Below are 16214 nucleotides of genomic sequence, written 5' to 3'. Positions count from 1 at the left end.
CAACACCCTCTCAACTTTGAAAGTTTCAGCTTAGGACCTCATATTGCACAAGGGGCATGCTGTAACATCTGCGGTCCTAATGGGCAGGGTCACCCCTTCAGGTTTTGAACCTGCTGGTGCTTACGCATGACTTGCCTTGCCTGCCAGCCTCTGCAGGATCACCGGTGGCCCTCGGCCGTCGCCACGGAACTTGAAATTTTGAAAGCACATTACTAGCCAAGTGGCACATTCTCCATCATACGGGGATAAAGACATGACTTGAAAAAAAAAAACCAACCCGCCCATCAGCCCCATCTTCTTGGAGTGTATTGTCCATACTGCCTAGTGTCTTTGACCGAGGCTTTGACATGGAGAGGTCGAATGATGTTTCGGCCAACGAATGTCTCTGCTGGAGAGTGACCGAGGATGTGGGAGGTCCCCCTAGCTGGCTCAGCCTCCCCACCCCGGGGACATCTCCTTAGTGTAAACAGGTTTGCCACTGCGGCGGAGGGAAGTGTGCAGCACACCTGCTAGGTCTGGGGGGAGAAAGGGGCCTGGAGGTGGACCGTGGTGTGGACAGACAGCACAGTCTCTTGGCTCCCTGCAGAACTGTACCCATCCCAAGGGGCTCTCAGTAGAACGAACTGACTACAGGAAGAAAATGAGGGATGCCTTTCTTTCCCCTGGTGAGACGGATGGAAAAAAAAATCCCAACCCTAGATAACACCTGATGGAAAACAGCAACGCAGTAAGAAAGCATTTCTCCTATACACCAGTTCTTCAATAGATAAATAATATATAAACTTTTATATTCCAAACTTCCCATTATTATACAAAGCACATTTCTTCCTGCTCTTTTGGCCTGTTCCATACTGAAAATTCTGTTGCCTTAAAAATACAAGCAAAGATCCTATTCAGCCAAAGATTCCGTTCCTTTTCTTTCTTTAAACCACCCTTTACCTTTCAGGGTTTAGCAAAGGGCTGGGCCACCAATTCACATCTGCTTCTTGCTGCAATAAAGTGCTGCACACAGTTGCCATTTTAATGACCACAAAATAAGAGCTTTTAAATAAGTATAAAGTCGGCTCCTAGCAGGTTACATCTACCAGGCGTTAACAAAATGGAATAGAGAGTCATGAATACCGCGGTGAGCACCGCTGTAGCCGGGCCATCTGCACGCACAGGGGGGACTTCTGGGGCGTAACTGCACCTGACCGACAGCACCTTCTTGTTGGGCCGTAAAATGTCAAAGAGGTTGTGACTAGATTTTCAAACATACAGTTTCCTTGTTCCATATAAAAGGTACATTTTTCTTCCTTTTATTTTACTTTCTTTTTCTTCTGCAGATGAGAAACAAAAACTAGTGCAAGACCAAAGCACTGTGCAAAACTGCTGTTTCTTTTTTTTTTTTTTTTTTTTTTAGTCTGAGCATTTATACCCAGAGTGTATCCAAACCCCTTTTAATCTCCTTGGCTGGATTTCTCAACCATAAAATTTTTCACTCATACAATTATTTTTTTCCTGCAAACAAATGGTAACCACTGAATTAATACATCATATATATACATATATATGTGTATATATATATGTATATATATATAATCTGCCCTTAAAAAAATGACGCACTGTGTATGTGGCCCGCAACCGTTGTAGGCCGGGGGCACACACAAAACACACTCTGTTTTGTGATGTCAGCTGCAGTGCTGCAAGATATTTCTTCCAGACGGGGCTCTTCCTCCCACCTTCGTCAGCACAGAAGACGGGCGTGCAGGGTCTCCGGGGCCCTGGCGGAAATCTCCAGCAGCACTGTAGAGCCTACCATTCCTTCCGGGACTGAGCACCAGGCCCTACCACTCCGTAGCCATAACATAGAGAGGGAGAGGTGATGGAGGAGCTTAGGGACAGCGGCTGCAGTGGACGAACCACCCAGGGGGAGAACGTTCATGGCGGTTAAAGAATCCAGTACAAAGAATGTGCAATCAAAATGGCACGGGACACACAGTCTTAGCTTTCAGAATCCAGACGTCCTCACACCCCATTCACCCAACAGAAAACAAAATGCACCAGTAGATAAGCTTACAAGTGCTGATTGCTATTAAGGACACTCTCTTAGGGTTTTTAACAAGACAAAATTCCTTTTTTTTTTTTTTTTTTCAGAGAAAAGTACGGCGAAGGGCTGGGGGTGGGAGGCATGCCTCTGAAGGTAGAAGTATGCGGCAGGTCACCTCTCTGAAGACTGGAGAAAGCAGCTTTCAGGTCAATGCGGTAGGTAACACACAGGCCAATTCTCTATTCCTTGCTAAAGATCTACAGTACACGTGTTCAGACCCCGGACGGGGCCTGCGGGTTTTGCAGCAACATACACCTGCTGGGGTTGTGTTTAAGTTTTGTGGGTTTTTGTTTCTTCCTGTCTGTCTGTTTTTGGTACAGAGCCCGGCTGCCCTCAGACAGTCTCTGCTCTTTCTCTTAGCCCGAGATAGGCGAGGAAGGAGTGTTTGGGCGAGGGGATGCTGGGAGGCGCAGTCTGAGGTCGGGGAGGGTGGAATGTGAGATCCAAGTGGTTCTTGGGGTACAACATTGTCAAGGGAATGAGATGGGCAAAATCCGAGTTCCGGAATTTGTCGAAGCGCAAAGGGGAGCCGTCGAAGGCCAAGGCCTTGAGTGCCAGGTTGGGCTCGGAGCCGCCGCTGCCGTGCGCGGCGGTCAGGGCCACGGTCTGCAGGGCCTGGGAGGCGGACATGACCGACAGGGGAGACAAGAGATTCCGGGGGCTCCCGACCACCAGAAGCGGGGCCCCGGGGACGGCCGGGTCCTGGGGGGCGGGACACGGGCCCTTCTTGTCCTCCTCAGGACCGTCCCCGCTCTGGTGCTTTTTGACGTGGCGGCTGAAGACGAAGGGGTGGGTGGTCTTGAACAGGCACTCTTCGCAGCTGAAGGTCTGGCGGGGGGCGTGCTTCAGCTTCTTGTGCAGGTTGAGATTGTCCTTGCGCTTGCAGCTGTAGCTGCACTGGTCACAGTGGAAGGGCCGCTCCCCGGTGTGGACCCGCACGTGCTCGATGAGCTTGTTGGCCGTCTTGGACAGGTAGCCGCACTGGTCGCACTTGTAGTGGTTGCCCAGGCGATGCTCCCGGGTGTGCGTCTCCAGCTCCAGCTGGTTGGCCTTCACCGTCTGGCAGATCCGGCACTTGTACTCCATCTTGTAGTGGGTCTTGAGGTGGCACTCCATGGCAGCGGGGCGGTTGGTGGAATAAATGCAGAATGGGCACCTGCCGAGGGGAAGCAACCAGAAGGGGCTCAGCCCGCGTTTCCGCAGCTCCCGCCTTCACCCTCCTCTCCAGCCTGTCCTGCCCCCTGCCCAGCCCGGCCCTGCCGCCTCTCTGGGGGGGGAAGGGGACCCTCCTTGCTCTTGCTGCTGACAGAGCAGTCCCCACTAGGGAGGCGCCCCCCCCGGAGGCACGCTCAGCCTCCCCTGGGTCTCCTGGCTGCAACAGCAGGACACCAGCCCTCGGAAGGCGAGCACAGAAAGGGGAGGACTCCCCAGGACACCCCACCAACCCCTGGGAGCCCTCCCCGTTCCCAGCCCCCCGACACAGCTGAGGTCTAAACCTCCTGACCTCCCCTCTAGCTGGGAGCAACACAAAGAATTGACTTTTCATGCACCACACCAAGCACACGCAGAAAGGCTAAGAGTTTTAAAGAACAGCTTATAAGGGGAGAGCTACCTCCAGCAAACAGAAAGTCACAGGGGTCAGATCGTGCTGATTAAGGGGGGTTAGGATGAGAAGGCCTGTGTGTGTGTCAGTGTGTGAGTGTCTGTTCAGAGCGATGGCCCCTCACCCGTCTCCTGGCCTGGCTCCCAATCTAGCAGGGAAGGGGGCGGAGGGCCGGGACAGGGGCGGGAGAAGAAGGCCCACCCACCAGCCGCCAGCCAGGGACAAGGAGGGAGGGCGACACGTCTCTCGGGAGCTTGACGATGATATTTGTACATGATCCCATCACAGAAATAATCCGACTGGATGGTAAATGCTCGCGGGCAGGCCCGTGACTCTGCAGTGCCCGGGAGGTGCCCGTGCAAGACTGGACTGGCCTCCGCGTGTCATGGGGGCAGGTCAGCCCCAGCTCCGTCGCCTGGCCGGGCTCTAACTGGATCTACCCTGGGGCAGAGGGGCCCCTCGTGGCTCGGCTCTCGTTCTGTGCAGAGAGGCCGCACTCCCCCGCCTCCAGGCTGTGCGGAGGGGCAGGAGGAGCCATGAGGACGTGTTTACAAGTCTGCGCAGCTTCCCGGGAGAGGCCGCCAGGCTGCAGTCAGTGGCTGCTCTGAGGGCTGTGGCGTGTGTGCTCTCTTGACAAAAAGGATGCAAATGCAGAAGTGGCTGCCTCAGCGCTGGCCCGGCACCTGGGGCGGGCGTGAGTGTCCCCTGAGGGTTTGGAGAGGTGTTCAGCAGAGCCCACCACGACCCAGTGCACCGTGCACTGCTCCTCAGCGCCAAGCTCGCCGTTAGCCCTGGGCCCTCAGCTCACAGAAGAGTGCACACGAGAGAAATATAAAGCCCATTCCCAGGTCAGGTGCACACACAACCCCTACGCCAAGCTGGGCCTTACCTAGAGGAGTCTGAAACTCACCACTGTCCTGAGCTACGGCAAAAGAAAAATAATAGTATAATCTTATTTGATCTGCATTACGAACAGGATATAGAGTACAAGCAGTTCCATCACAGAAAAGCAATTTAGACAGCGGCGGTCTGTTTCACGTTAAGGACATTTCTGTGACCCACAGCTCAATCTTTCTTTCGCTGCTCAGGCAAAGTGCTAAGGGTGGTCCGTGCGCCCGTGATTTATCGTAAAGACACGCTCTCAGGCAAATGAATTCTCTGATATGGCAAAGGGAAAACAAAACAAAACAAAACAAAGACTCACTGTATATAGCCAGAAGGCATTATCAATTTTTCCCAAGTATTCTTCTACTTGGCCATCCTAGAATATAAACTATTACACAGGGGACTGTTAGCACCGCATGGGAAGTGTCTGTACCGGAAAACATCAGCGTTCCCTGGGCATTCTCCCCCAGGGGTCGAGGCTCCGGACTCCTTCGGTCCCCACGAAAGGCTAATGGCAAAGCCACAAGTGGACTGGGCAGCAGTTAATGGGTGTGACTGGGCTACTGGGAAGGGCGATGACGCTAGGCCAACCACAGAAAATGGCTCTTAAAAACTTTTTTTTCAAAAAAAATAAGAATTCACAAATAATTAGAAAGGGTCAGTGGGCACAAACCCAGTCGAATCCCCAAATGAGCAGTTGCTGGGAATGCCCCGTTTATGGGTTGTTTGGAATCCGCCCTCCCCCAACCCATGGTACCCCCTCCCCCCTCCCAGCTAGCCGCTCCCCCACCCCAAGTGGAACAAAATGGATTGTGACAAAATAGGCGCTGCTCCCCGACTCCTGTTCCCATCAGCTTTTGGGGAGGGCGCCCCTGGCCAGACAGAGCCCCGTGGAGCCAACCCCACGTGGTCCCAGCACTTCTGGGCCTTTCTGGGTCTCTCCACCTTGCCCATCCTGGAGTCTGCTGCCTCTCTGCAAGTTGAGTTACACGCACAAAAATGTTCTAAAACAAAAGGGTTTTTTTTTTTTTTCCTGGTAATAAGCAAAATGTAATGTTTCCCTCTTTTAATTACATGATCATTTCAGCTAAAAACGGGTCATTAGGCCTTGACAATTGTGTCTTTCTGAGCCCGTTCACATCGCGTCTTTCTCTGGAGCAGACCAGCAGTGATTCTGGTCTCAGACTCACAGAGGAGGACTGAATTCTGGTAGTGCCAGGACATCAGTTCCCTGAGGGTGGAAATTACGTTTCACTCCTTGCGTGCTCCTTGGCGCCTATGATCCAGCCAGATACACCGTGTGCTGAGTAATAACCTACTGGGCTCGCCTCTGACCGGAGAGCTTCTTGCAAATATTGGTTAAGGATGACACTCGCTATCCAGGTCTTTGGGGATCCATGAATAACACGTGACTGGAAATGTCAGATCTCATGACGTCTAAACCAGGGAGATCCCAATTCCAGTTCCTGGGCAGGTGGCAGGCATGTTTGCAGAAGACACGAGGCACACACATGCTCTGTGCATGTAAAATGTTGCCTCCTGCCAACCTGGGGCAGTTCCAATTTTTGAGGGCAGGGTAGCGATGGGTGGTTGAAATGCTTGCTTAAAAGATTTGTGGCAAATCATCTAAAAAATCGGCAGTAACTGAAGTGACAGTGTAACCCTGTGTTCTTGGGGCACTAACCCCTGAGTCCATTAACATCCAGTTTGAACAAAACTCCAGCAGCTAGGACGAGTTACCGTGTGTGCCCAGCTGCTCCGACACGCCCTCTGTGAAGTGCATCTCTTGCTGACCTCTGTTGAGCATGCGGGGCAGGTCTAATGCCTATCCAACTGGCTAACTCCTCTCATGCCAAACTTCCCCTCTCCAGGACCCCACGACCTTCAGGGGAGGGGACGGGGTAGGGGTGGGGGAAGGGCACTTAATAACAACACAGTAAAAGGTTCTGTACTTGCTTTCCTTACTTGAGCCCACCGGTGGGGACAGTGTGGCATTTCTTATGCTCCAGCAGCTGTTCGGGGGTCTTCATGAACTTGTGGCACACGTCACACTCAAACATCCGGGTGATGAGGTGTATCTGCAGATGGCGCTCAAACATATTCTTCGTCTTGCAGACAAAGTTGCAAAAAACGCATTCGAACCCTGGAAGGACCGAAGCTGGGTGTACAGGTGCAGGGGGCAGAGGGCAGGAGGGTGGAGAGGTTCTCTTCTCCCACCTCCCCAGCTGAACCCTTCCAGGTGCTGTTCCCTGAATCTCTGTGCTAAAAGGCGTTAAACACACAGTTAGGGTGCCATAGCCCCCATCCTTCCACCCCATATTCGGATGCAAATCAAGTGAAAGGGAAATGCAAATTTTAGCTCCTATATATGATGCTGTTCCTAGGTCTAATGGCATTTTGCCTAATATCACTCCTCTCAAGGACTTATTTTCAAGGTTGGATTACCCCCTGGAGTGGCGAGGGTGGGGCAGGCACACCCACAGCTCCTTTACCTTTCTCTGGCTTCTCCTCGCTGTTCAGGGAGGGCTGGCTCCCAGGCACCACAGAGATGACCAGCAGGTTGTTCCCAGTCTTGTTTTTCTGGGAACTGTCTGAATCGTCTTTGCTGTTGGCGGAATCACTCAGAGCTGAGAGGGATGATGAAGAGGGGCTATTTGATTCGCTGGGTGTCTTCCTGTCTTCCCCTGAAAAAGAAAAATAACCTTTGGAGATGAAAACCTTAGAGCAACAGCCACAGGGGAGGGGATGGAATTGGGTCTCAGGGTGATGCCACCGCTGGGGGCACAAGCGGATGTTTCCAGCAACACCAGTCACCCCCCCAACCCAGGAGGCGAGGTCCCAGTGACCTGTGGTGGTGATGCTGTGCGCTTGCAGTCATTTGACAAGTGTTTATTGAGGTCTTATTATAATTAAAACAAACAACAATCTCTATGATGGAGTGAATGTGACTGTTACAAGATCCCAGGAACTGACTTGAGCCTTAAATGCATTATCTCATTTTAATGTCTCCCAAAATCCTAGGAATCACCCCCATTTCACAGTGAGGTTAAACTGGCTGCGGTCGCAGGGCTGGGAAGAGGTGGACAGAGATTCCAGTTGGCCTGACTCCGCCACCCAAGGCGTTCATCAGTACACTGGGCTCTGCCTCCAAGCCAGGAGTAAACAAGCCACTAGGCCATTAACATCTAAGGGCATCAAAAATTATATATATATATATATATATATATATATATATATTTTTTTTTTTTTTTGACAATAACCTAAAGTCTGGGGAGAGAAAAATGACATATGCTATTGTGAGGTTCTTAAAATACATATGAAGTGGCATAATAACATTGAAGGTACACTGTGATAAAAAAAAATATTACATTGTTCAGGACTCAGGAGACACACTATTGTAAAGATGTTAATTTTGTCCACAAACCAATTCAATGCAACCCCGCAGTTTTAGGTTAAGGTGAAAAATACAAGATTTTGCTTCAGTTTCTTCCAATCAATCAGTCAAGTAATTAATGATTGTAAACTCCAAAAATGAACTTCCTATGTTAGGAGATGAAAAAATAAATCATATATTACAGATAGGTACAAAAGTCTGAAAGTGAGCAAAGCTCTAATGGCCACAGATAAAGAGGGAAATCACCAGCATTATATGCTTTGTTTTATTTGTTTTTCACAATTTTCTAGCGACCATAAATTACGTGTTTAATTAAAAAAGCATTTTTTAAACAAGGAATAAGGAGAAAAGATTGTTTTTTAAATTAATTAATTATTTATTTATACAAGCACTGGGTACAGTCAGAAGCTTGGGAGGGTGAGAGAATTCACCAGAGCCAGAGCGGGGAGCAGAGCAGGCAGAAGGACCGAAGAACACTGCTGAGGGGAGCAGCAGATGCGGCAGGAGAGGTCTGCGCACCATGTGGGACCCTCTCCCAGCGGCCGGGGATCGAACCGGCACTGCAGAGGCTGCGGGCAGCTTCGCAGCCCAGCGCTCAACCGCTGCACCACCAGGGAGGCCTGAAAAGATTTCGTTTTTATAGTGACTTCAGACTCTTTTTTTGAGAGAACTACACTTAGGTCCAGGGCAAACAATTCTTAGTTCAGTTAAAAATTTTTAAAATCTTCCTAACAGAACTAACCCAGTTTCTGTACAGACAGGCACTCACTGACCCATGAGGAAGGTTGGCTTTACGCCTTGAAACAGCGCCCCTGTACAGGAAGCCACGTGAAAGCTAACATCATTATTACTAGTCTCTTACTGAATTTTAACCAATTTAGCAGCAACCCTCCTGCCCACCTGTGCCTAGGCAGGTGCTCCTCCTCATCGCCAGCCTTCTCCTTTGCAAAGCAGCAGCAGCTCTTCTCTCAAGTATGGAGGCCTCCCTTTAAACATACCTATCAACAAACTGTCCCACTGGAAGCAGCTCTTTCTGCCCACTTGTGTATGTGCAAGCATTCTTTACCCTTCTCCCCTTTGTTAATAATCCTGCCTGTTTGGATACATATAAAAAAATTAACCAATTTAGTTAATTTTGTAGTCAAATAGAATATTTTCAATGAGGTGCTAACACCCTGATATTGCTTCACCAAATCCATCCTTTCAGGCTGTTCTTACCAACAGATTATTGCAAGCGATTACTTTAAATTAGCTTTTACAATGAGGACATATTCATTTTAATTACCATCTTTAAGAATAGCCTCAAGTACCTTGGACCTTAGGGCACTGGCCACCATTGCCTGAATCAATACCTTTATAAATACACAAGCTCCTGGAGGCCACAGAGAGGGAAATCTGCCTTTAAGCTTATCTTTCTTAGCTTCTCATCTCAGTCCTCATTGGTTTTTTTTGTTTGTTTGTTTGTTTTTGCTCTATCAGTAGAGAGGAGCCAGGGTGCCCTCCTGGTTTCATCCAAGGCTCATTCTGGTCCACGTAGTCATTTACCATCTGCACTACAAGATTCCTGAACTACACCCTTGCACAGGTAGTGCAGCCTCACCCATTACTAGGATCCTGGGACCGCCCAGCAAGGAGAACTCAAAGGAGCTTAAATCTTTCATAAAACACTCCAACTTGAGAAATCGAAACCATAAATAATCACCATCTTGCTGCCTCAAAACCAACACCATTACAGTTTTGGTGTATACTTATTTTCCTGTTTTGAAAAAGAAAGCATCTCTTTTTAAAAATCCCTGCCTCTGAGTAATCTAGTGGCTTTGAGCGAGGGCTTTCCACCCAGAATCCTTGCATCTGAATCTTACCTGTGCCACTTAAGAGCTGTATGACCTTCAAAGAGGTATTTAAATTATCTCATAAATTTTTATATGGAAAGCACTAGGAAAAATGTCTGGCTCATGGAAAGCATTATAGAAGAATATATTATTGCTGTTCTATTACAAAATCACCATGTAATATTTGTAAAATATAACCCTTTTCCCCATGTTGATTTATATAGCTGGCACATGGTTGGCTCTCAAAAAATTATGAAAATAATTATGAAATAATAGTTTTAAATGATAGTATTAAATCCATTATCTTTCTCTAAGTATTTCTTTAAAATTAAAGTTAATATTTTTTAACTTAAAATTGATACTCCATTGGTTGATTTCCCCCTCATTTCTGTGGATAAATGCTCAAAATAGAGATTACTGGATCACATTTTCAAGTACTTTGGTATGTACTACCTAATTAGGTTCCAAAAGTTTTACCATGTTGCCAGGCCAAAGCCCTAAATATCATCAGCACCTGACAACAGAAGGCTACACTATAAAACACTACAAATCACTGTAATAGGTCTTCTAACTTAATAGGTACAACATTAACCGCTCTTGAATTTAATTTGATTGTTACTGAGGTTAAACATTTTTTCTCCCGTTAAGTGATTAGTTTTCATTTCTTTTATTATGAACTGACTATTCATGTTCTTAGTGAATTCTTCAGTTAGTTACCTGATGGGCTTCTAATCAGTTTATTTGAATTTTCTTTGTAGTAAATACATCAGTGTTTTGGTCATTTAATAAATACATTTTTCAGGCAGTGATTTTTTTTGTTTCCTTCTCTCATATTTTCTTTTGCAAACAAATTTTTATGTGTCAAATTTCTCAATTCTTTCCTTTGTGACTTGTATCACTTATACCTTCTCACTCTGCAACTTTGATAAATATTCTATTTTTTCAAGCTTTCCTAGGGCCAATTTGTTAAAAGATTCTGAGTCATCTGGCACTTATTTTGGCATCAGTGTGAGGGGAGTTATTGAGGACAATATTTCCCAATGAGCTATTCATATTCCTCATTGTCACTTCCTGCAACATTTAAAAATTGCAGTAAAATTTGCACAGAGGAAGTCACAAGCACCGGAGAACTTGCGTTCTCTGTAGGGACAAGGAGCCCAGGAATGGAGAGACGGTGAGGAGGTTCTCTGTGGAAAACGCCTAAGCTCAGGATAGTTCCTCAGGATCCCCCTGGCCCACACCCCTTTTTACAAGGGTGCCTTCGATGAGGCAGCTAGTCAGGAGGCAGAGAAAGCCCATGGATTCTGCGGAAACTATTAAAAATTTGTTGTTGATTCAAGTACATCCTGATGATGACAGTGTCACGGAGGTAACAGGAAAGCAATGCAGGTCCCCAGGATACTGAAGCAGAAGATGCCGGTTTCTAGGCCAGGTCAATCTAAATGCACCTCCTGTGCATGGAATGACTCAAGGGCTGGATGGAGGCCCAGAGAGGCCAGAAGAGCTGCTATGCTCCCTGTCTAAGACGGAGGCCCAGGATATAGAACGTAACACGTGCTCTCTGCCTTCCAAGTTACTTCTTTCTGCACATCGACTGTATAAAGGCGGCCACAGACTGGAGGTCAAGCCAGCGCCATGCCTGAGTGATCTCCTTCCTTAGCACACCCAAGCGTGTGTAGGCGGGCAAGCGTGCACAGACCTCGTATGCTGTGCAGGCACCGGGCAGGCGCCAGAGGTACAGCAGTGACTCACACGCGCTCCCCAGTCTCAGCAAGCACATCACTGAGCACAGATTACACGTTCTGCATTGTGTATGGTGTCACATGTATGTGTTCGGCCTGCCACACACATTGCTCTGTATCATGACTCTGTAAAAGACACCTTACTAATGTACAGATGCAGATCAACATATTTTGGGTTAAAATCAAAGACCTCAAAATAACTAAATACAGAACACTGAGACCATTAGTTTATGAAAGGGGTGAGCAAACTATAACCCTGGGGCCAAATGTAGCCTCCTGTTGTGTAAATAAAGTTTTATTGGCACAGTGCCCGCCACCATGCCCATTCCTTTGCCTGTTGTCTGTGACCACTTTTGAATTCCAAAGGCAGTGTTGAGTAGCAGTGGCAGAAATGTATGGCCCGACTGCCTAAAATACTTAACTATCTGGCCCTTAAAAAAGAAAGAAAAAGTGCAAGTGTCTCTGGCTTATAAAATAGGTTATTACCTCATTCCCTAACAGCAGCCGTGTTCCAGGCATCCACGGTATTTAATGCATTTCACCCTTGGCTCTCCTTGCAAATGAGAATATTCTGCCTAGCTAGTGAGGGGCCCCCGCCACAGAGGGCACCAGCACTTTGTGTGCTCCCGGTGCCAATTAGGCGGCGCGTTGTACTTGTAGAGGCGAAGTTCCCATCCATGACAGGGAGGTGATGCTAAGTCATTAGACTCTAAGGATTCTTGCCATTCTGGTTTCTATGGTTTCCCTGAGCTGGAAACCAGGGTTTGTGGAGGGGAGAGGTTGTGGGGTGGGAGGGTGGAGGAAGGTTCTGGGCTGAGTTTAGGCATACTTTGGGGTGACTGGGGTTAGAAGAAGAGAAGTGAAAGAAAAGAAAAAGAAAAATATGAGAAACCTTGGGATGGAAGACGGGACTGGCCCTTCCTTCCACCAGCTCCGCAGAAATGCCGACTTAGTGTGTCTCTGCGTGGCTCTTCCCGGCTCACCTGCTGCCCGCGGTGCTAACGTGGTTAGGGCCAGATGACCACCTCCACACACAGCACCGCCTCACTTCCATAACGGCTCTCTGCAGGCCTCCAAGCTATAGCCGCTCGATTTACTGACAAAAACAAGCCTTTGTGGCCGCTGGCACCAAGGAGCCGACACAGCACAGCCTGGAGATACCCCTCTGCCGTGCCCATGTCAGCACAACTCTCAGGACAGCTCCCTTCGCGGAGCCTCCAAGGCCCAGGATGTGCAGGGCCTACCCAGTGCCGGGCTCGGAGTTGATAAGCTCCATGAACACACGGTGGGGTGGGGTGGGGGGGCGGTGGCCTGTCCTTGCTGAGTTAGTCCTTGTGTGTCACTGGTCCCTGCGCCACGAGGACACTCGTGCCGTCGAGTCTGGGCCACAGCCTGGAGGACGCTCGGCTATTTTAGGGGAATCAGCTTCCTGCTCCTGCACAACCTGCCAGACAGCAGCGAGCAGGGTGGGGGAGCACCGGGAGAAGCGGCTCTGGGTGCCATTCTGGCGTCACATCCTAGCGTTGACCTTGCCCAGAGCTGACACATCCCCCTTATGCCTGCGTCTCGCTGTAGAGGATCCTCACACTGCGGGGCTGTAGGGAGGCTGAAGGCCGGCCAGCACGCACATCCCTACAGCGACCAGGCCCAGGCCCCGGCAAGCAGCTCCACAGCTCTCCGCCATGTGTGAACTCGGGGTGTTTCGGGTCAGCGGCTGAGCTGGCCCAGGGTATGGGGGCTGCAGGGACACGTGGCCCTGCTTCCTGCTGGTGCCACATGGCGATGAGGGTGCTCCTGCCAGGTGGGTGGCACCTGGGTGCCCGGGGCCGGAGCGCAGAAGGGTGAGGGGGCCGAGGGATGGTCACCTGTGTGTTTGGTGCCGATGTGAGCCTTGATCTCCGCTTCCTCCATGGTGACGAAGTCGCAGGCGGTGCAACAGATGGAGAACATCCACTGCTCCTTGTCCACATGGAGCGACATGTGGCTGACAAACTGGACATTGAGCTCGGTCTCAAATCCGCACACGTGGCAGCTAGAGGAGGAGGGGCGAGGGGGCAGAGCGCTGAGTGGAGGCTGGCCGCTGCTGCGTGGCCACGCCAAGGGGGAAAAACAAGCGACGGGGCTTTTACACACCTTTTCTCCCCACCCAAAGGGCTGGGGCTAGAACACTCTCCTGCTTTCTGGGGTGCTTTGGAAGTGGTCACCGTGCCAAACGGATTAAGTGCCAGCACACTGTAACAATCCCATACATGCTATCGCGATGCTAAGTAATCATAAAGTTAATTAAAAATTACAGGTTCCAGATGCCGCCCATCACCTAGCGGACTCCTCTGGGCCAGCAGGTGCGGCGCGGGTGGTCAACCTGAGTGCCCCGCGCGGCGGGCCGGCCTCTCGCAGGCTCTGCGAAGCTCCCGGGTGGATGGAAAGCACAGACCGGGTGCCCGCTGGCACCTGGAGCAATAAGCCCGGTCCGTGACCTTCTTGACAGAGGCCACCCATCCGGATGGCCTGGCTCCTGGGCAAGATTAGGTAGAGAGCTGGCAGCTTGGAATTTGAGCGCAACCAAACAGGATATGGATCGTGGGTGAATAGGGAAAAAAGTTCCAGCTAGGAGAGGACAAGGCAGACCAGGAAAAATAGGCAGTGCTTTCTCAGGCCTGTTTTCCCTCATCTTTTTTGCTCCTGCAATTCTCAGGAGGCAGGGAGGTGGGCGCTTCAGAGCTGGGAGTGTCCCAGCTGTGGAGACTGAACGCGATCACTCCTCAGAGCCCCGCCACTCTCTCAAGTTCCACCCCAGAAAGCCACTTCCAAGCCCACTTCCCTCTCCACTGAGTCTACGAGGCCACCCTAAGCCAAGAGAGGGGCTCACCCCAGGCTGTTATGTCCCCGGGAAGGTGGGCCCCGCCCGGCCGCCCTGGCAGACGGGCAGGGAGGCGCGAGCACGTCCGGGAAGCGGCCGGCAGGGGCGTCGGCTGCTCACCTGTAGTAATACGGGTGCTTCTTCCCGTCACTGCCTTCGGAGGTGACGGCGCTGACGATGTCCTCGGTGTCCGTACTCACCAGCTTCACCGAGTGGACGGTCAGGTGCTGGTTCAGGTTAGCACGGCACTTAGCAGCATAGGGGCACAAGTGGCATTTGTATTTTCTTTCCTCTGGGGTGACAAGAAATAGGAAAAACCTGAAACCACTCTCCCACGAGGCCATCCCAACACTTTGCAAGAGCCCGCGCTGCGGTATCAAGGAAGGGGCTCAAGTCTCATTTCAAATGGGGTCAGAGGAACCCCCCGAGCTGGACATCTCTAAAGTGTGCTTGGGAGCACCCCAGGGTTTGCTGCACGGGGGCTTCGGTCGCGAGGACTTTGGAGCAAGCTAAGTGCCACTGAGGGGCGCTGGCCACACCATGGACTCTATTCAGCCATAAGGGAGACGAAATGTCCCGTTTACAGCAACATGGAAGGAGCTGGAGGGAGTTATGGAGAGTAAAGCTAGTCAGAAAAATACAGACAAATATTTTCATCTTTGAATGAAACAAGGAATCACAGTGGATGATGAGACAAAACGGACAACTACAAACGAGCAGACGTTCATAAACAAAGTCAATTTTCTGAGGTTCAGGGGGACGCGGATGGGGGGAAATAGTCTTTGCCCACCAGCAAGTCCCTCTGTATTAATTTCAAAAGTAAAAGAAAGACCCAGAGCAAAGGGACCACCTGCGTTTTCAGGGACATCCACAGGCCCCCCCCTCCTTCCTGGTCAGGGGGCTCCTAAGAGGCTAAATGAACGCTGGGTGTGCACACGGGCACACGCTTATGGCTGCACACACCATGGAGGCCAGGTGAGGCGGGGGCTGAGGGGCGAGATGGGGCTGTAAGAGAAACGGTCACTGTCCCTGAGCTCCAGGCCCGGGTCAGCCAAGAAATGAAAAACTAATGAAATTAAAGACAAAAAAAATGGATGGCATGATATAATCTAAGAGGAAACGCTCATTTTGCATACATAAAATTAAAAATTTCAATTAATTTCTTAGTGGAAACCGCTCATAAAGCTGACAGTGTTTCAACACAGTTTCCACAGCGGCTTCTGGATTCATTTGCTTAATCGAGAAAATTACAGAAAAAGGAGTAGGCGGTGCTGTCGTTGGACCGTAAAGGTAATGAACGCTGGCAGAACAGGAAGGGACACTTGGTTTTCTGTTCCCCTCCTGCTCCCATCTACCACATAAGAGGGGTAACAACCCCACCCCCTGGATCCTCAAGATCAGGGCAGTGGATTCCCAGAATCTGGGGGTTTACCTGGATGTGCATCAATGTGTATTATTATCTCTTTTCATTAATCTCACTTGAACTTTGAGTCTTTCCAATACAAATCAAAACCCTTCAGGGCCTTATTTGAATAAGCCCGGAAAATGGCTTGAAAAGCCAGGATACAAGCATCTCCACCACTCGCTGTTGAGGTTCTTAGAGGAACCAGTTTCTCGGCGACAGAGAAGCGGGGTAGAGGGGGCAGAAGCCGAGGGTGAGGTTAACTCACCTGTGTGCAGCGACAGGTGCCGCGACAAGGTCTGCTGGCGGCCAAACACTTTCCCACACACGTCACAGGGGAAGAGCTGGTCATTGAATTTCCAGGAGGGCAACCCATTTCCTGCCTCTAGCACTATCTTTTCTGTTTC

At 50.0% G+C, this 16214-nt stretch overlaps 1 protein-coding gene across 8 annotated transcripts in view; it reads right to left on the bottom strand.

Moving 5' to 3' along the window:
- Nucleotides 1-2387: 2387 nt before the first annotated feature.
- The window catches only part of ZNF827 (zinc finger protein 827), a 150682-nt gene continuing 136855 nt past the window's right edge, over nucleotides 2388-16214 (bottom strand). The window contains exons 9-15 of one of the 8 annotated variants that reach the window (XM_054690368.1): nucleotides 16076-16213; nucleotides 14526-14697; nucleotides 13411-13577; nucleotides 7070-7261; nucleotides 6543-6720; nucleotides 4582-4614; nucleotides 3211-3245 (exon numbers count right to left, since the gene is read on the bottom strand). In XM_054690368.1, coding sequence (XP_054546343.1) covers nucleotides 4599-4614; nucleotides 6543-6720; nucleotides 7070-7261; nucleotides 13411-13577; nucleotides 14526-14697; nucleotides 16076-16213 — 863 coding nt within the window. In that variant the 3' untranslated portion in view covers nucleotides 3211-3245; nucleotides 4582-4598. The other 7 variants (XM_054690365.1, XM_054690369.1, XM_054690372.1 and 4 more) reach the window with 7 other exon arrangements.

Source organism: Talpa occidentalis, unplaced genomic scaffold (genome assembly GCF_014898055.3).
Source record: "Talpa occidentalis isolate TD23 unplaced genomic scaffold, MPIMG_talOcc4v2.1 talOcc4.8, whole genome shotgun sequence".
NCBI classification, from domain to species: Eukaryota; Metazoa; Chordata; class Mammalia; order Eulipotyphla; family Talpidae; genus Talpa; species Talpa occidentalis.
Note: the sequence above shows the minus strand (reverse complement) of the source record. Positions and strands in the feature narration are given on the sequence as shown.